This window comes from Geotrypetes seraphini, chromosome 2 (genome assembly GCF_902459505.1).
Source record: "Geotrypetes seraphini chromosome 2, aGeoSer1.1, whole genome shotgun sequence".
Classification (NCBI taxonomy): domain Eukaryota; kingdom Metazoa; phylum Chordata; class Amphibia; order Gymnophiona; family Dermophiidae; genus Geotrypetes; species Geotrypetes seraphini.
The window spans coordinates 204,470,460-204,491,432 of NC_047085.1; the positions used below are offsets into that span (position 1 = coordinate 204,470,460).

The window sequence follows — 20,973 nt, forward strand, 5'->3', positions numbered from 1 at the left end:
GCCCCGGAGCATAAGTTCGCTATGGGCTAAGGCCTGAAATCTCCAAGCCGTGTTTTTTTTTTTTTTTTTTTTTTTTTTTTAATGTTGAGCAGCGGTGGCAGCAGCAGAATTTAGCCGGGCGGTCATCTAAATTACCTGGGTGGACTGCCCGGCTAAAAGGCCCTAGGGAGAACACTGTCATCAGATGCTTCAAAGTTTGCTCGACCTCAAAGCAGTGGTCCCAGTGCTCCCTCGGGAGGTTCACATCAGCAGGTATTCCATTGACTTCGTGGTGCCCAAGAAGGGGAGGGGTCTTTTTGGCTCATTTTGGATCTGAAAAGTGTCAGCAGGGCGCTCTGGGTTCTGTCTTTTTGTATGGAGACCCTGAGATCTGTCATTCTGGTGGTCCATCTTGGAGAGTTCCTGACTTCTCTTGATTTGATGGAGGCCTACCTACATGTTCTGATTCGGGCTTCCTTTTGATCTGGCCACGGCTCCGCAGACATTCACCAAGATTATGGTGATGTAGCGGCAGCCTTACACAAGGAGGTCATCCTGGTTCATCCCTATCTGGATGACTGGTTGATTCGAGCAAAGTCTTTTCAGGAGAGCTCCCGGTTACGACTCGGGTTGTGTAGTTCCTGCAGTCACTGGGATGGGTGGTCAACTTGTCCAAGAGTTGGTTGGCTCCGTCTCAGCGCCCTGGAGTACCTCAAAATTTTCTTCGACACCTGCCTGGGGAGAGTCTTTCTTCCAGAGGCCCGAGTGTGTAAGTAGCAGTCGTAGATTATCGGTGTCCTCTGGCACAGAATTTTCTACAGGTCTTGGGGTTGATGGCAGCTTCCCTGGATGTGGTCAGGTGGGCTTGGGTTTGCATGCGCTGACTTCATTATATTCTTCTTCAGCGGTAGTCACTTTAGATGCACTATCTGGACTCTCCAGTACCTCTTTGGGGGTTAGTTTGTCGCAGCCTCTGCTGGTGACTACAGTCTTCCAATCTGGTGCAGGGAGTAAGTCTGGATCAGCTTCAGTGGACAGTGCTTATCACAGATGCCAGTCTCCTTGATTGGGGAGCTCAGTGTTTCGGTCGCTTGGCTCAGGGCAGCTGGTCTCTAGAGGAGGCATCCTGGTCGATCAATGTTCTGGAGACCAGAGCCATCTGGTTGGCGTTACTAGCGTTCCAAATGTTGCTGAAGGGCAAATCAGTTTGGGGTCTCTCAGACAATGCCATGGCGGTGGCTTATGTCAATCATTTAGTGGTGCAGGAGGCTTCTCTGCTCATGGCTTAGAAAGAGACTTGTCTTCTGGATATCTTGGCTTCCCACATAGCGGGAGTGGAGAATGTCCAGGCGGAGTTCCTCAATCTCACAATAATAATCCAAATAGTAGCAAAAATAATTCTAAAAATCTCAACAAATGCTACCAGCCAGAGGTGGGCTGGCCAGAAGAGATATCATTTAACACAAAAAGGTGGAGAAAAAGCCTCAAATATCATAAATACGGACAGCAGTCCAAAAGGACTTCAAGCTGCCACACTACTTGTCATTGGCAAAAAACTCTCTACTGATCAGCCCACCTCTGGCATTTGTTGGTACTTCCTCAGACATCACATGCTGGATCCCGGCGACTTGGGTATAGGTCCCACGTCCTTCCAGTTGATTGTGCAGGCTAGGGGCCAGCTGGTCATGGACCTGATGGCCACGAGTGTCCAACATCAAAGTTCTGAGGTTCTTCAGTCTGTGCAGAGGTTACCAGGTCGAGGAGCTGTATGCTCTGGTGCAGCCTTGGCCAATGGATGGCCTCCTGTATGTTTTTCCCCTATGGCCAATGGTGGGCAGAGTCTGCCTTCGTATTGCTTGTCACGTCGACTGTGTAATCTTGGTGATTCCAAACTGGCCCAGGCTTCCGTGTTATGTAGATCTGGTTTGACTTCTCATGGCAGATCCTTTTCCACTGCCCCTCTCGCCTGACCTTCTGATGCAGGGTCCCATTCCAATGTTTGATCCAGGTCCCTTTTGTCTTATAGCTTGGCTCTTGAAAGGGAATGCCTAAGTAAAAAATGTTATTCGGATAAAGTGATCTCCACCCTCTTGGGTTCCTGGAGACTTTCCACCTCTCGGGCTTATTTGCAAGTTTGACGGTTCTTTGAAGAGTGATGTTCCACATGTGTCATGGTTCCCCTTCGCGCTTCTTTCTTGGATTTCTTGCAGGATGGTCTGGACAGGGACCTTGGCCTGGTCCTCCCTCCAGGTTCAGCTTATGGCTTTGTCTACATTTTGCGGTTTGTTGCATGGTTGGCGTTTGGCCTCTTCTCCAAATGTGGTCCGTTTTTTGAGGGTGGCAAAATTGCTTCGACTTTCAGTATGGTCTTCGGTTCCAGCCTAGGATCTCAATCTGGCTCTTTCTGTGCTCGTGCATCCTCCTTGTTAGCTTCTTGGCTCCTGCATGTTGAAGGATCTTACTTTTAAGGCAGTCTTTCTGGTGGCCATTACTTCTGCAGGACGCATTTCCGAACTGCAGGCCTTTTCGTGTAGGCCTCCCTTCCTGGAGTTTTCTAGGGAATGGCTTGTACTGCAGCCAGTTCCTCCTTTTCTACCGAAGGTGGTTTCGCCTTTTCATGTCAATCAGTCCATTGTCCTTCTAGTCTTAGGTAGTCAGGAAGGCTCTTTGGAGCAGAGACTGTTGCGCAAGTTGGATGTCAGGGTCCTTCGCTCTTATGTTCAGCAGACCCAGGAGTTCTGGAAATCGGATTGTCTTTTTGTCCTTTTAGCAGGTCCTCGTAAGGGGGACTGTGCGTCTAAGGCTACCATTTCACGATGGATCAATGAGGCTATCACTCCAGCGTACCTTCTTCAAAAGAAGCATGTTCCGGAATTTCTCTAAGCTCATTCCAGTTGGGGTCAGGCAGCTTCGTGGGCTGAGTCTTCTCTTATACCTCTGGTGGATATCTGTAAAGCTGTAGTTTGGTTTTCTCACCATTCCTTTGTGGGAAACTACCATTCTATGACATATAGCATAATAATTGTCAGCAAGCACTTCAGACAGGGATAAGCTCATACACACAGAAAGAAAAGAGACATATTACCAAGCACTCATATATGCAAACATACAGAAAATTGGGAGTTCGGTCAGGCCTGCAGGGGCTCCTGTGGACACTGACAGAAGTCCCAAGAACATCAGAAATATCACACCTTTTTGTTTCCATAGATTAAAATGGAAAATGCCAATCAGCCCTTCCTGACCTTCAGGGTCAAGGATATAAAATTCTTCTGATCTTTGAAGTATCAATATTCTCATATAATCTGAGATCTTTGAAGTATCAATATTCTCATATAATCTGAGATCTTTGAAGTATCAGTATTCTCATATAAATCATAACTAACAAGTATTTCTGAAGTGATTCATTTAATCATCTACTAATTTCTCATTTTAACAGAAAAAGATTGTACTATTTTTCTTTCTCCTCCCATTTAACTCTTGTGTATTTTATTCTAGACTGAAGAAAAAGATGAAGAAGAAGACTTAACATCAGGGGAACCCAAAGCCTCTCCTAATGCTGATACAACGATCCTGTTTGTTAAAGGAGAAGGTAAATAACATATGTTAGTATGGACATTACTCCATAAGATTTAATGATTTAGGGTTCTTGCATATCTGGAATGACTTGCAGGATTGCAAATTTATCATTTGGAACAGGATACAGATTGCTGTGTGAACCATCTGTTGTGAAGTAGATCAGGTTTGGTAGAGAGCTGAACATCATTTGCTATGTTACATTTCTGCAAGATAAGAGAGAAAAAGGAAATTGTCTCCATAGCAATACTGCTTTCTTCTTTAGCGCCTCTCTAGACCGGCACAGTTCACTGATGGGTAATAGCTTACCATGAACAGCAGATGGAGACCGAGACAAACTTTTGGCTGTAGTACAAGTGGCTGTGCAGTCCCCCAATACAAACAGTTCGTTCTCCACCAACTTGGGGAAGGTCTTCCTGCCAGAGGCCTGAGTGGTCAAGTTGCAGTCGTAGATTCGCCTTCTGATGGCTTCCCGGTGTCCTCAGGCTATTCTCCCTTCTTGGGCTTTCTCCGTTGGAGGAAAGGATGCAGACCCATGAAGGCAGGCTGCTGCTCACAGGCCAATCTCTTGGAGTACCTGTGGAGCTAACCTGATATTCTCTGCAGACACTCTAGACATGGAAGAATGGTCATTGTCCCAAAGAGCCTTCCAAAGCATTGTAAGACACCGAGATAGGCCAACATTCAACTTGTTTGCACAGCAACCAACAAGAAAGGTGCATGCTTCTACAGCCGAAGATGCGAGCCCAGAAGTGTGTGTCTAGATGCTTTAGTTCAGCCGTGGGCGAAAAAGGAACTGTTATACGTGTTTCCGCCATTTATCATGATAGGTTGCATGATCCTCTGGATAGCAGACCATCCAGGGAGCGTAATCTTAGTATCCTCAGATTGGCCCCGTTGGTCTTGGTACATGGATTTAATCCACCTCCAAACAGACAAGAGTCTCCAGTGGCCAGTACATCCAGAGCTTCTGACTCCGGGGACCAGTTCTAGAAGATCCAGATCATTTTGGTCTTATGGCTTGGCTCTTGAGCATGAGACGTTAGCACGCAGAGGATACTTGGAGATAGTTATTACCACTCTGAGCCAAAAGCAATTGACAGTCTCAGCTTATTCTAAGGCCTGTAAGGTTATTACACCTTGCAACCATCACTGTCTCCCCCCCTCCCCAATTGGCCAAAGAGCTCACGCACAATAATTCACGTCTATGCATAGACAATAGTCCTTTATTTTTCAAAAGCCCTGAATCTCACATGTACACAGTGACCAATGTATCAAAAAAAAAAAACAACCCTAAACTATATATACATACTCACACTTTTTTACTGGGCAGTCGCACGTAACCTGTGAGAAGGCTATGGCGTCCAAGGGCGCTTTTCAGAATTGAGGTTGATGGGAATGGAGGGAGATAGCCCAACGAGGGGAACAGACACTGAACGGAAATAGGGAGGGAGTGGGGAGGAGAGAGAGAGGGGGGAACACAGATGCTGGAAGGAAGTGGAGAGGGGGGAAGGGGAGAGAGGAATAGACGCCAAAGGGAAATGGGGAGAAGAGAGGGGGTAGTAGAAGTTGCTTGGAAGTGGGGAGGGGAGCAGTCACTGGCAAGAAGTGGGGAGAAGAGGGGAGCAGATGCAATGGCAGCGACTTATGTCAAACGCCAGGGAGGGACCAAGTACTCTCCCTTTTCCTTTGGGTGGAATGTCATCTTTTGGCGATGATGGCAGCACATGTGGCTGGAGTGGACAGCGTTGAAGCGGATTTTCTCAGCTGACAGACTGGATCCAGGCAAGTGAACCCTCTCACCGGATGTGTTCCAGGCAGTTGTACGGTGCTGGGGGCAGCCCAGCTTTGACCTCATGGCCTTGGCAGGGAACAAGAAGGCACAGCGCTTCTTCAATCGCAAATCCAAGACCGGAAGCGAGAGGCTTGATGCTCTAGTGCAGTGGTCTCAAACTCGCGACCTGGGGGCCACATGCGGCCCACAGGTACTAGTTTGAGGCCCTCGGTATGTTTATCATAATATCAAAAGTAAAATAAAACGTTTCTTGATCATATGTCTCTTTAGCTATAAATTACAATATTATTATTAAGACTTAGCCAAAAAGAAAAATTTATAAGCTATAGAGAGTTTTACCTCCATGCAAAATTGTCATTTCTTTAATAAGACATTAACCACTTTTTCTGCAAATCCAAAATGTGGCCCTGCAAAGGGTTTGAGTTTGAGACCACTGCTCTAGTGCAACCATGGCCTCCGGGATTTCTTTGTCTTTCCTCCTTGGCCAATGATCGGCCTAGTCCTTCAGAGGATTGCGGGTCCTCATGGGTGCGTTTTTTATCTGCTGACACATGATTGGCCTCGAAGACCGTGGTACGCGGATCTGCTGCAGTTGCATGCATGTGGAATGCAATCTCCGTCTGACTGTCTATCCGCACCTTCTCTGTCAGGGTCCGGTGGCCATGGAAGATCCGGGTCGCTTTGCGCTTACGGCATGACTCTTGAGTGCGCTGCTGTAGAACATAAAGGTTTTTCAAATCTGGTGGTTGATATGCTTCTCCGAGCTAAGAAGTCATCCACGGTGTTAGCCTATGCTAAGGTGTGGAAGACCTTGCCCAAGACCAGGTGGATCCTTATTCAGCTCTGGTTGTGTGGATTCTCGCTTTTCTTCAAGCTGGTTTGAATAAAGGCCTCACTGGCATCTCTGGGGGTTCAGGTGGCAGGACTGTCCTGTTTTACTACAATTTATTATTTCTATAGCGCTGAAAGGTGATGCAGCATTGTACATTTTAATATACAATAGACAGTCCCTGCTCAGAAGAGCTTACAATGTAATTTAGACAGGACATTTCAGGGTTGGGGAGATTATGGTAGAGGAAATGATACAGTGGGTATAGGTATCTGACAGCAGTGAGTGGGAATTAAGAGTTGAAAACAGATTCAAAAAAGTGGGCTTTTAGCTTGGATTTGAACACTGCCTGGGATGGAGCACGACGTATTGATTCAGGCAGCCTGTTCCAGGCATATGGTGCCACATGAAAGAAGGAACGGAGGCTGGAGTTGGCAGTGGAAGAGAAGGGTACAGATAAGAGGGGCTTACTCGATGAACGGAGATCACTAGGAGGAGCATAGGGGGAGAAAAGTGAAGAGAGATATTTGGGGGGGGGGCTTCAGAGCGAATGCACTTGTAAGTCAGTAAGAGGAGTTTAAACTGTATTCGAAAATGGACGGGGAACCAATGAAGTGACTTGAAAAGGGTAATGTGAAAATAGCGGCTCTCATGGAATGAATCACGCAGCAGAATTTTGAACGGATTGAAGAGGCAAGAGATGGTGTGTGAGGTCCGAGAGAAGTATATTGCAGTAGTCTAAGCGCGAGGTGATGAGAGCATGGACAAGGTTTTTGGTAGTGTGCTCAGAGATAAGAGGACGGATTTTGGTAATATAGAGAAGGAAGCTACAGGATTTGGCGGCTTGTTGGATCTGAGCAGAAGAGAGAGAGGAGTCAAAGATCACCCCAAGGTTGCAAGCTGACGAGACAGGGAGGAGGATAGTGTTATCCACAGAAATAGAGAACAGCGAGAGGGGGGAGATGAGTTTAGGCAGAAAGATAAGGAGTTCAGTTTTAGCCATATTAAATCCTGGGACAGTTGGTTCTCTTTCGTCGCTTCTTGAAGGGTTTTTTTTGGGTCCGGCCGCCCCTTAAGAATCCTTTCCCGGCTTGGGACCTTAATATTGTGCTGTCGGGCCTTGCCTCTTCATCCCTTTGGGGTTGCGAAGAATCTGTACATATGTTCAGTTTGTTAGGGAGTAGTTTCTGAGCTCCTTTGATGCCTGTATTGGCAGTTAACGGTACTGTTTAGTTCAGGGGTGTCCAACCTTTTGGCTTCCCTGGGCCGCATTGGCTGTAAAAAATGTTTATGGGGCCGCACAAATGCAGAGGAAAACACTTCATCGCCCTCGACCGGGACCACACAAAATACTTCACGGGGCCTCATGCGGCCCTTGGGCCGCAGGTTGGACACCCATGGTTTCGTTGTTTAGGAGCAGAACAATAGTTTAGCCTGTAGTTTTTGGTGTTTCTACGTCATGTGTTTGCGTGCCTTTCTGTGCTTGGGTACTGACTGTTAGAGGGCGCTGAGATGATCTGTGAAGTACACTTGAGGCAGAGTGAAAAATCCAGAGTGGATTCCTTATGCAGTCCATGCGATAATGGGGAAATAACCCTGTTGTCTAGAATGTCTCATCTATCTACTGGATAAGAGAAGTTCACATTTGAACTTCGTTTCCCCTCCAGTTAGAGGATGTAAACTCAAGAGACACCATCAACACCCTTTCTCACATCAGGCAGCATTATGGGTAAAGATCTAGAACAATTGCTTACGCCTACTACTTATGGGGAATTCAGAAAATACCTAAAAACATATCTATTCCTGAAATATCTAGGCAGCTGACCCGTACAACTCTTTCTCCTCAATAACTGATCCCTTGAACTGTTAATCACTAGCTTCCACCATATTAAGTTCAATCTATTTGTACCATCTTTTAATCTTTGTAAACCGCATAGAACTTCATGGTCCTGTGGTATATAAACTGTTGTTATTATTATTAATCTCTTTTTATCCCAGGACAAGCAGGCAGCATATTCTCAACATATGGGTGATGTCAACCATGGAGGTCCGATGCAGACAGCTTCACAAGCAGACTTGCTTGAAGAACTTTTAGAAAGTTCACGACTGCTACACCGCGCATGCATGAGTGCCTTTTTGCCTGACGTAGAGCAAGCGTGTCTCCTCAGTTCTAAGTTTTCCACGGAGCTGAGAAGCCCTCGTTTCAAGGCTCTATGTGAGTTAGTTCTAACTTGTGCCTTCTCTACACCACAGCTCATGTATCTTCATCCTTTTTACAGAGTTGTTGTGTTAAGCATGTTTAAAAGAAAATTTATTGGGTTTTTTTAATGATGTCACGGTGGGGCCTAGGTTTCGATTTGGCCATGGCTATCTTTCATTCCATGTCTCAGCTGGTCACGGGGTTCAAGAAGTGTAGCCGGTGTCAATACGTGATCTCTCTCACTGACCCACATAAGTGATGTGCTCAGTGTTTAGGACTAGATCACCGTCCGGAGTCATGCGCCCGCTGTGCTACATTTCAAAATCGGACCCTTAAACAATGTCGTGTTCAAATTGAAAAAATTTGGGGGGCATGGATCTTCCATCAGCCAAACCCTGACCCCTGTTTCGGCCTTGACCTCGCTAAAGCCTTCCTCGATGGGGAAATCTGCAAAATCATCTCCGGAGGGGCCGTTATCCTCAGTGTCTCCATCAGGTCAGTTATCTAAGCCAGTCCTTCAGGAGTCACAACCCATTTCAACACCGAGTTTGGTGGGACCGGTTGCTTCAAGACTTCCAAAGAAGCATGTCTCAAAAGGTTATCTTCCTCAGAATCTATAGCCACACCAATTGTACCAGCTCCAGTGGTCTCGGTGCCGATTCTGCAGAATATGTTGGAAACTATTCTGCATCAGGAGTTTGGTAACATGCTTTCCAAATTGACTCCTGCCTCGACCCTGCTTTCTGCAGTCCAGCCTGAGCACTCAGCAGTATTACAAGGAGTCGAGTCCTTGAGAGTGCCTTGAGGCCAGTCTGAATACTCTATACAAGGAGCTGAGTCCTTGCAAGTGTCTTGACCTCGATCTCCAACTTCCAGTCCTACCTCACAACATAAGGCATTGCCTTCTTCGAGGCACAGGGCAAGGACACCTCAACATTCCACAGCGAAGCTGGATTCGACTTGATCAATGCTTCGTTCTTCGAGGTATAGTTCATCCCCATGCCATATGTTGAGGTGTTCGTCGAGACCCAGGTCGTCTTCTCGAGGTAGATCTCGTGCATCGAAACTCTCCAAGGCCACCAACTTCCTTGTTGAGGACATCTACTGTGGAACCTCACATCCGGAAGCCACAGGATTCTCACTAGTCGAGGTTTTCTTCACCAGCTGGTTCCTCAAAAAGAAAACATTCTGCTTCTCCCACTCATTCCAGGAGTGGACTTTCGTCTTCATCTTTGCCTATGGATTCAGATCTTCGGTACCAATATTCCAGAGAGGCTTCACCTTCTTTCTCTGCCATGAGGGGAACTTTGAGGGGCTTTTGATCACCTTCCACTCAACAGGGTCATCCTTTTTCTGACCCGGTGTACTTGTCTAAGTTCCTATGTCAAATGAGTAAAGATCTCAACATTGCCTTGGAGTCTGATTCGAAATACTCTAAGGAGTATTTGGAAGAGCTGGGTATGCCTAATCCTCCTAGGGATTCTCTCAAATTACCAATGAATGGCATTCTTTGTCAGACTTTCAAGAGAAATCTGGATACCCCATACTCAATTCCTGCGGTGCCAGCAAAGCTATAATCTCATTATAAGATGGTTTATTGTAAAGGATTTGAGAAGTCTCAACTGTCCCATCAATCTCTTCTCGTGGAGTCTTCTTTAAAACGATCCAATCCTGCCAAAGTTTATGCCACAGTCCCTCCTGGCCGAGAGGGAAGGACTATGGACAAGTTTGGCCGTCATCTGTATCAAAATCCGATGATGACGAATCGCATTTTAAACTATAATTTTGTCTTTACATCCTATCTCAAGCATTGGGCCAATGCTATACCTACTTTCTTCAAGTATCTCCCAAAACATCAGCTACCAGAGTACCAGCATATGCATTCTACTTTAGGTCAACTTTGCATGCATATGGTTCAGGCTGCATATGATGCTTTTGAAATGTCCTCCAGGGTCACTGAGTTCTCGGTGGCCATGCGTCGTCTAGCTTAGTACGTACCGTGGACATGGATCCAAACATGCAAGATCGACTGGCCAACATTCCATGTCGGGGAAATGAGTGTTTGATGACTCCATTCAGGCAGCCACAAAACGCTTGTCTGAGCATGAAAAATCGTTTGCCTCTATAGTTAAGCCGAAGCAGAGTTATCTTATCAGAAGTGTTATCCTCAGAAGTCAGCACCTTATTCAAGGCCACCTCCTAAGAAACAACAGCAACAATGGCAATGTAGACCTCTGGCTCCTGCTGCATCCAAGTCCACTCATCCTTTTTGACCATCTAACACAGAGCATAACATCAATCTTTCTGCCTCTGTCTTCCCCTCATCCCATCGGAGGTCGTCTCCATCATTTTTATCAACGATGGGAACTAATTACATCCGACCTCTGGGTCCTCACCATAATCAGGGAGGGTTACTCTCTTCAATTCCTTCAGGTTCCATCAGATCTCCCCCCCAAGAGAGTGTCCTTCCAGTTTGTCGCAGACCATCCTTCTTCAGGAAGCTCAAGCTCTGCTTCGTCTTTGTGCCATCGAGGAAGTTCCTCTGGAACAGCGGAGCAAGGGGTTACTTCCTTTCCCGAAGAAGACAGGAGATCTGTGACCTATATTAGATCTCAGAGCTCTCAACAAATTTCTTTTCAAAGAAAAATTTCGGATGTTGTCTCTAGCATCCTTGTATCCCCTTCTGGATCACAACGATTGGTTATGCTCTCTGGATCTCAAAGAGGCTTATACTCACATTCTCATTCATCCAGCCTCTTGCAGGTTTCTCAGATTTTGGGTGGGAACTTATCATTTTCTTTTTTAAATCTTTATTAATTTTCCATTCGACAACAGTGCATTACAATATACATACAATTGACATCAAGACAGCACTTACAATCGATCAAAGAAGTACTACAAAACATTCCCCCCCCCCACCCTAATTCAAGAACCAAAACAAGGATCAGACACATACAGAACTCATCATTTTCAGTACAGAGTGCTACCTTTCTGCCTGGCATCATCTCCCAGAGTTTTCACCAAGTGTCTGCTGGTAGTAGCAGCAGCAGCCATGGTCTTCAGGTTTTCCCGTACCTGGACGACTGGCTCATCAAAGATTCAACATCTCAGGGGGTTATTGTAGCGACCCAACGGACTATTTTGTTCCTCCAAAGTTTGAGGTTCAAAATAAACTACAGCCCTCTCAGACTCTACATTTCATTGGAGCTGTACTGGACACTGTGCAACTCAGAGCATTCCTCCCTCAACAACGTCAGGATACTCTCATACAACTTTGTCACAAAGTGTCGACCCTCATGTCAATCTCAGCGAGACACATGATGGTCTCCTAGGTCACATGGCCTCTACAGTTCACGTGACTCCTTTTGCCAGACTTCACCTAAGAATTCCTCAGTGGACCCTGGCTTCTCAGTGGGCACAGGCTTCCGATCCACTCTCTCGGCACATTGCAGTGACTCCTTCATTCAGACAGTCTCTCCACTGGTGGATGCTCTCTTCCAATCTCTCCAGAGGTTTATTGTTTCAAACGCCCCCTCATCAGAAGGTCCTCACGACAGATTCCTCGACCTACGCTTGAGGGGGGCTCATCTCAATGGTCTCCGTACTCAAGGTCATTGGTCCATTACAGATCGTCTGAGTCACATAAAGCTTTTCAACATCTTCACGATCAAGTAGTCCTCATTTGTATAGACAATCAAGTAGCCATGCACTATGTTAACAAGCAGGGAGGAATAGGATCCCTCCCCCTTTGCAAGGAAGCTCAGAATGTTTGGAATTGAGCAATTCTTCACAATATCGTTCTGAAAGCGGTCTACATTCAAGGAGAGAAAAACTTTCTGGCGGACAAATTGAGTCGTCTCCTACAACCTCACAAATGGACACTCAATTCGTTGCCTCTCCATCACATTTTTTCTCAGTGGGGAATCCATCAAATAGATCTCTTTGCGTTTTCCCACATCAACAAGCTGCCTCAGTTTTGCTCCAGGATATACTCTCCTCACCGCCAGGAGGCAGATGCTTTTCTTCTGGAATGGACGAACAAATTTCTGTATCCCTCCATTTCCTCTAATTCTCAAAACACTCGTCAAACTGAAACACGAACATGCAACCTGATTTTGATAGCTCCTCAGTGGCCCAGACAACCTTAGTTCTCCCTTCTACTTCAACTCAGCAGCAGGGAGCCACTACTTCTACCAGTTTTTCTGTTTCTGCTTACATAGAGTCAGGACTCTCTGCTTCATCCCAATCTGCAGTTTCTGCACCTAACAAATTGGTACCTTTCAATGTGACTGCCAACCTACAGTTTTCTCCATCTGTGGCAAACATTTTAGAGGCTTCCAGAAAACCTACCACCAGGCAATGTTACAAACAGAAACGTACTAGGTTTTCTGAGTTGGTGTAACCTTCATCACAATGAGCCTCAGTCTACCTCCTTGTCTTCAGTTCTGGATTACCTATTTCATTTATCTCAAACAGGCCTCAAATCAACATCCATTAGACTCCATCTCAGCGCAATTGCTGCTTTCCATCAGCCACTAGAAGGGAAACCCCTCTGCTCAACCTGTGGTTTCCAGATTTATGAATGGACTTTTCAATGTCATTCCACCTCTCAAACTGCCTCCAGTGGTTTGGGACCTCAATGTGGTTCTTGCCAAATTGATAAAGCCTCCATTTGAACCATTGTCTATGGCTCAACTGAAATATCTCACTTAGAAAGTAGTTTTTCTCATTGCTTTCACGTCTGCTCGCAGAGTCAGTGAGCTACAAGCTTTAGTTGCGGACCCTCCTTTCACAGTTTTCCATCAAGATAAGGTGGTACTCCGTACTTATCCTAAATTCTTAACAAAAGTTGTTTTCAGAATTTCATCTAAATCAATCCATTGTACTTCCAGTGTGTTTTCCAAAGCCTCATTCTCACCTGGGCAAAACAGCTCTTCATACTCTGGACTGCAAGCATGCTTTGGCTTTCTACTTACAACGAACTAATCCACATAGATCTTCTCCTCAACTTTTTGTCTTCTTCGACATCCTGGGTTATCCAGTGTCTAAAAGAACTATCTCTATCTGGTTGGCTGCTTCCATCTCATTCTGCTATGCTCAGGCTGAACTGCATCTAGAGCAGGGGTGCCCACACTTTTTGGGCTTGCGAGCTACTTTTAAAATGACCAAGTCAAAAAAACCCCCACAAAAAAAAAAAACACAAAGCACACTACGCAGAGAAAATGTTAATTATCATTTATATTCTGGGGTTTTTTCAAAGAGGTCAAGGCAGATGACTCTATGCACTGTCACCTCAGTAACAACCATACAAAAATAGACAAATATACCCCCTCCCTTTTTACTAAACCACGATAGCAGTTTTTAGCACAGGGAGCTGCGCTGAATGCCCAGAGCTGCTCTCGATGCTCATAGGCTCCCTGCGCTAAAAACCGCAATTGCGGTTAGTAAAAGGGGGCCATAGTGCAAAATATAGAAAACAGATAGAAATTCTCAAAATGGACACATTTTGATCACTAAATTTAAAATAAAATCATTTTTCCTACCTTTGTTGTCTGGTGATGGTGATTTCATGAGTCTCTGGTTGCACTTCTTCTGACTGTGCATCCAATCTTTCTTCCCTTCTTTCAGCCTGTATGCTTTCAGCCTGTATACTTCCTCTCCCAACTTCTTCCTCTCTCCCTGCCCTTTCTTTCTCCCTGCCTCCCTTTCTTTTTTTCTCTCTTCATGCCTCCTTTTTTCTTTCTGTTTCCCTTCTTTCCTTCTGTCTCCCCTGCCTGCCCCCTTTCTTTCATAAGAACATAAGAAGTTGCCTCCGCTGAGGCAGACCATAGGTCCATCCTGCCCAGCGGTCCGCTCCCGCGGTGGCCCATCTTTCTTTCGGCCCGGATCTTCCTCTCCGACAGCAGAATTGACTTCAGGGAGAGGAAGGGTGATCAGCTTGGTAGATTGGGAAGGCATCGCAAGCCTATCACGGAGCCTGGGATGGGCTCTGCAATCGACTCACGTTGCTTTGGCGATCAACCTATTGGGTACTCCTGATCTAGAGGGTGAAGTCACAGCCCATAAAGTTAGAGCCTTGGTGGCATCGGTAGATTTCCTTAGATCTATTCCTATTGAGGAAATCACCTCTCATTATTGTCTGGATTCTTTTTCCAGACGGGATGGTCACTTTGGCCAGGCAGTATTACAAAATTTATTCTCCTGAATTGCGAACACTCCTACCATCCCATTCTGGTTAGCTTGGAGGTCACCCATATGTTGAGAATATGCTACCTGCTTGTCCTGGGATAAAGCACAGTTACTTACCGTAACAGATGTTATCCAAGGACAGCAGGCAGATATTCTCACAGCCCACCCACCTCCCCTGGTTGGCTTCTTAGCTAGCTATCTGAACTGATGAGACGCTGAGCGGGCAGGAAAGCACTTGCGCATGTGTGGTGCAGCAGTTGATAACTTTCTAAAAGTTCTTCAAGCAAGTCTGCTTGTGAAGCTGTCCACATCGGGGCTCCGCGGTTGATGTCACCCATATGTTGAGAATATCTGTCTGCTGTCCCCGGATAACATCTGTTACGATAAGTAACTGTGCTGTATGGTTTTCCTGGAAACTAAACCTTACCAGCCTTTGAAGTCTAACAAACTTTATCCTTTGAGTTGTAAAAAGAAACGGGTCAGTGATATGCAGTGATTTGCCCATCTTATATTTGATAGTAGTTGGTATTTGTAAATATCTTATGACATTCTGCAAATTCTTCTCTTTAGACTTCCCAGCAAATAACATCGTCAAGTTCTTGGTTGGCTTCACCAACAAGGGCACAGAAGATTTTATTATTGAATCGCTAGATGCCTCATTCCGGTATCCACAAGACTACCAGTTCTACATCCAGAATTTTACAGCATTGTATTTGAACACAGTGGTGCCACCCCAGCGACAGGCTACATTTGAATACTCCTTCATACCTGCTGAGCCTATGGGTGGCCGGCCATTTGGATTGGTTATTAATCTGAATTATAAGGATGGAAATGTAAGAACTTTTGATTTTCTGGGGTTGGGTAATGCACTATTAATAGTTGTTTTTCTAGCCATTTATTTACAGATAATGTCCTGATAACATTTTTGCTATTACAGCTATGAGGTCTTTTCTAACTGTTAGAAATGTAGTTGGGGGTAATTGATTATGGTTTTGTGGAGCGGGGACTACTCCGGAGGGTGGAGTCCGCGGGGATTGAGTCCCTCACGTGGTCGGACCATGCCCCGGTGTGGTTGCGATTCCAGGGGGTGGGTGGAGGCTCGGGACGGAAATTTTGGCGTTTTAATGAGTCTTTTAGATGACCCAGAGGTGGGAACACAGATCGAAGGGTGGATACAAGAATATCTAGATGTAAATGTGGAGTGTGGAGCTTCGTTGGAAGCGGTTTGGGAGGGGTTAAAGGCTACCCTTAGGGGCAGATTAATAGCCCTGTCGTCGGCCCGACAGCGTAAGCGGCGGGAGGATGCAGCGGGCCTGTTGACTGTGATTGGTAGGTTGGAGAGTTTGCATAAGCGTTCTCCTTGGGATGTGAAACTGCGGGAGCGCTTGTTTCAGGCCCGTCGGGATCTCCAGGCTTTAGACTTGGACAGATTGCACCATAACGTACAGCTCCTCCAACAGAGATATTTTGAGTTTTCTAATAAAGCTAGTCGACTGGTTGCACATCGTCTTAAGGTGCGACAGACGCGCAACCAGATCTTTTCACTCCGGGTGGCTTCTGGGGAAGTGTTACAGACTGAGGATGCTATCCGTGCCCGTTTTGTGGAATATTATTCCCAACTCTATACTCCGGAAGATCCAGAGCCCTCGCGGGACCAGGATGCTTATTTAACTTCAGCAGAGTTGCCCCGGATTGCACAGGCTGATGTGGCGCGGTTGGACCGCCCACTTACATTGCTTGAGGCTCGTAGCGCGCTGCGCTCTATGAAGCTTGGTAAGTCGCCTGGGTTGGACGGTTTTACCGTTCGGTATTACAAACGTTTTCAAGATCTGCTACTGCCTCCTTTGTTGCGTTTTCTTAACTCTTTACAAGGGAATAGTACCCTCCCCTACTTCATGCGCTTGGCGGGAGTGACGGTGTTGGCTAAGGAAGGGAAGGATCCCCTCCAATGTGCTTCCTACAGGCTGATATCCTTGCTGGGGGTTGATACTAAGATCTTCACGTGAATTTTGGCGGACCGATTGATGAGTTGGATCCCTCGGCTGATCCATCCAGATCAGTCGGGCTTTGTGGTAGGCAGACAGGTGGGTGATAATACTCGTAGGGTCTATAACTTGTATGATCGGGCCAGGGGGGGGGGCGAGAAACGGTGTTTTTGTCTATCGATGCTGAGAAGGCATTTGATAGGGTAGCTTGGCCTTTTTTATTTCAGGTCCTGGAGTCTGTGGGTTTGGGTCCACGAATGCGGGACTGGATTTGGGTCCTATATAGTGGACCTTTGAGTTGCATCAAGGTGAATGGTGGTTATTCGGAGACTTTCTCTCTGGCAAGGGGAACACGTCAGGGGTGTCCGCTTTCCCCGCTCCTTTTCGCTTTGACGGTGGAACCCCTGGCGCAGAGAGTGCGGATGAATCAGGATATTAAGAGGGTTACGGTGCCGGGAGGGGATTTTAAGTTGGCCTTGTTTGCGGATGATATTTTGTTCACGGTGGAAGAACCTGCGACCTCCTTGCCGGCTATATTGCGGGAGTTGGATATTTATGGTGAGGTGTCGGGATTTCGGGTCAATGTTGGCAAATCGGAGCTCCTCAACATTAACTTGCCTGCTGACCGGGTATCCTATCTCCGAGACCGGTATCCGTTTTGGTGGGTTCAGCGTTCTTTGCGATATCTCGGAGTTTATTTTGGACCGCCGGGAGTGGATTTATATGGCCTTAACTTTCCTCCGCTCTTTCGTCGTATTCGCCAAGATTTGCTTAATTGGAAAGATCTGTATTTCTCTTGGTTGGGCCGGGTGGCCATCGTGAAGATGATGATTCTGCCTCGTTTGTTGTTCTTATTCCAAGTATTGCCTCTTTGGGTGGGTAGAAAAACGCTAGAGGGGGTTCAAAGGCATATCTTTAATTTTATTTGGGCTGGTCGGCGGCCAAGGGTGAGTAGGAAGGTCTTATGTATGGGGAGAGGGGATGGGGGTTGGGGGTCCCAGATGTGGTGAAATATTATCAGGCTGCTCAGCTGCGCGCCCTTTTAGAATGGCAGACGCAGACGCCGAAACCGTGGGTGGAAATTGAGCAAAATTTAAGTGATGGGGTGCCTTTGTTACATAGGCCGTGGGTGCCTAGTAGGGCGCGACTGGTAGGGGGGGTATCCTCAGTAGTGACTTCCTTGAGGGTATGGAATCAGACCCGAGCTTGTTTATTGGGGAGTAGGCGACATTCCTGGTATACTCCGTTGAGACACAACCCTGACTTTCCACCGGGAAGGGATGGGGGAGTGTTTGCAGACTGGGAGTCACGGGGTTTAGTTTGTGTGGGACAGTTGTGGGACCCGGTCCAGGGCGGCATCCTTTACAGAACTCAGGGGTACGTTTGGGTTTGGGATAAGGGATTTGTTCCCCTACCTGCAGGTTTTACATTATATTAGGACCTCGGGTCTTCTGGGAGACTTGAGGGGTGGTAAGATGCCCTTTGAGCTGCTATTGGGTCCAGTGCTTCGGAAGGGAGCTCTCTCTGCGGTATATAGGTGCCTTAATTGTCGGGGGGCTCCCCTTCCCTACATGAGGGCCTGGGAAGATGATTGTGGTTCGGCTATTTCCTGGGACACTTGGGGTGACATATGATCGGAGATCTCCTCGGCGGGTATTGCTGCTTTGCTGATCAAGAATGGTTACAAGGTCCTCTTTCGGTGGTACTATACCCCTCAGGTTGTGGCTCGTTGGCGGGGAGGTGCGAATGTTCTATGTTGGAGGGGCTGTGGGGTAGAGAGTTGCGCGGGGACAGAAATCCCACCCGTCCCCGTGAGGAATCCCACCCGTCCCCGTGAGGATTCCCTCCGTCCCCGCGAGGAATCCCCTCCGTCCCCACCCGTCCCCGCGAGGAATCCCCTCCGTCCCCGCCCGTCCCTATAAACTTCAGAAATAGTTATTTCATTTAATTATGCTACTGAATTAAAGGCTCTGGTAGAAACCCATTTACAAATAAGCAAAAAGACTTTATTAATTTGAAAATATTAATTGGGAAGAATACATACTTTGCAAATGGGTTTCTACCAGAGCCTCTAATGTTTATAAATTTTTATCAACACAACTAATATACTACTTTATCCTGAAGCAAAATAAAAAAAAAGAAATATAATTCTTTAACTACCTTTGTTGCCTGGTTTCTGCTTTCCTCATGTTCTCATTCAATTCCTTCCATCCACTGTCTCTCTTCCTTCTGCATCTTCCATTTGCTCTGTTACTGTGCCTCTCCCTTTCTTCCCCCTTCCAAATTGGTCTGGCACCCATCTTCTTCTCTCCGCTCCCCCCATAGTCTGGCATCTGTCTTCTTCCCTGCCAGCGTCTTCTCCCTACTCTCTCTTCCCCATTTCCTTTCAGCATCTTTCTCCCCCCATCTTCCCCATGTCCTGTCAGCGTCCTTCTCCCCCCTCTGTCTTCCACATGTCCTTTCAGCGTCCTTCTCCCTCTCTGTCTTCCCCATGGCCTTTCAGCGTCCTTCTCCACCCCCCCCGTCTTCCCCATGTCCTTTCAGCGTCCTTCTCCACCCCTTTGTATTCCCCATGTGCTTTCAGCGTCCTTCTCCCTCCTCTGTCTTCAAGTGCTTTCAGAGTCCTTCCCCCCCCTCCCGTCTTCCCCATGGCCTTTCAGCGTCCTTCTCCCCACTCCTTCTCTACCGCCCCGGGTGCAGCACAGCCGGCCAGGTCCCCTTACTTTTGTGGCACTTCCCCGACCGACTGACAACAGCCCCGGTCCGACAAACCTCCCTGCCCTTAACTGCGAATCTAAATTACCTTATTACAGCTGCTGTAAGAAGATAATTTAGATTCGTGGCTACAGGGCAGGGAGGATTGTCGGACCGGGGCTGTTGTCGGTCGGTCGGGGAAGTGCCACAAAAGTAAGGGGACCTGGCCGGCTGTGCTGCAACCGGGGCGGGGTGTGGCGGGGCGGACCGCCCCCTCCCTTGGTAGCCACTCGAACCGCGAGGCTACTCTCCTCCTTACCTGCACTGCCTGCAGCACAGAGCCAAACGGAAGTCTTCCCGACGTCAGCGCTGACGTCGGAAGGAGGGAGGGCTTTGTTTAAGCCCTCCCTCCCCTCCGACGTCAGCGCTGACGTCGGGAAGACTTCCGTTCGGCTCTGTGCTGCAAGCAGAGAAGGTAGGGAGAAGAGCCGCGCGACTGAGTACATCCAGCCCCGCAGGATCCCCGCGACCCTAGGGGGCGTCCCCACGGGATCCCCGCGACCCTAGGGGGCGCCCCATGGGATCCCCGCGACCCTAGGGGCGTCCCCACGGGATCCCCGTGACCCAAAGGGGGAACCCGCGGGATGCCCGCGGGTCCCGCGGGATTCCCATCGTCCCCGTTCCCGTGCAGCTCTCTACTGTGGGGAAGTGGGTACCTACTTTCATATGTGGTGCCAGTGTGGGCAGGTGTGTGGATTCTGGACTGAGGTCTTTGTTCGGGTGTCCCGGATCCTAGATGTCCAGATACTGGCCGATTGGCGACACGCCTTGTTGTTTTGGCATCAATTGGATCTGGCTGGGGGTGACTCTTTGTTTTGTAAGTTGGCATTCACTGCTGCTCGATTGGCCATTGCCTCTTTGTGGAATCAGGCGCTCCCTCCCACGTGGGCCCTGGTGGAGCAACGTTTGCTTAATTGGCAGAACCTTTATCACTTAACGGCCTTGCGACATGGTAAACTACATGGCTATGCTCATGTGTGGCGTAGTTTTCGGGCTTCTGTGGGGGTTTGTGGCAGGGGTGGTCAGGGGCTTTGAGTTGGCCTTGGAGTCGGAATGGATGGGCGATGCTTGGGGGGATCCCATAACCATATTCCTTTCCAATTTTTGGTATCTGTTTGGAATTGACTATCTCTCAACCATATTGAGAGCTGTAGGTATTGTGTTTTGTCCCTGGGGGGGTGGGAGGGGGGGTATTGGCTGTGTTTTGGTGGGCATTCTAGATTGTTCTTATTAGTTTGTAGGACTTGCACATGTCTATGTTGTTGATTTTAATTGTGTGCTATTTTAGAGTGTGGTACTCGGCTCCATGTATCTTTGTTCTTGCATTTCATGTGCAATTGTTATGTACTGTTCGGAGTGTTTTTCAATAAAAGCTTTTCAATTAAAAAAAAAAAGAAATGTAGTTGGGTGAATGCTGGCATAAAAATCAGACTCTGCATTCTTGGCCTTTAAAAATGACTGCCTAAAAGCTGCAAAAACCGTTTTTTCATAAAATGCACATTATATTGAAAACTCTCTTCTGACGAACAAAGATGTTTTAACTGTAATAACTGACCTACGGTATACTTTTTCTGTAATGTCCTTGATGTTACTGTTATGAATCCTTATTAATCTTATGTAAGCTGCAATGATTCCTTGCTGATAATTGCAGGGTATAAGAAACAGTATG

General features: G+C 47.2%; 1 protein-coding gene across 2 annotated transcripts in view; it reads left to right on the forward strand.

The window, feature by feature from the left end:
* Positions 1-20,973, forward strand: part of SSR1 (signal sequence receptor subunit 1) — a 93,896-nt gene that overhangs the window by 22,765 nt on the left and 50,158 nt on the right. For both annotated transcript variants that reach the window (XM_033934736.1, XM_033934737.1), the window contains exons 3-4: positions 3,475-3,568; positions 15,136-15,398. In XM_033934736.1, coding sequence (XP_033790627.1) covers positions 3,475-3,568; positions 15,136-15,398 — 357 coding nt within the window. The remainder of the gene's footprint in view (positions 1-3,474; positions 3,569-15,135; positions 15,399-20,973) is intronic.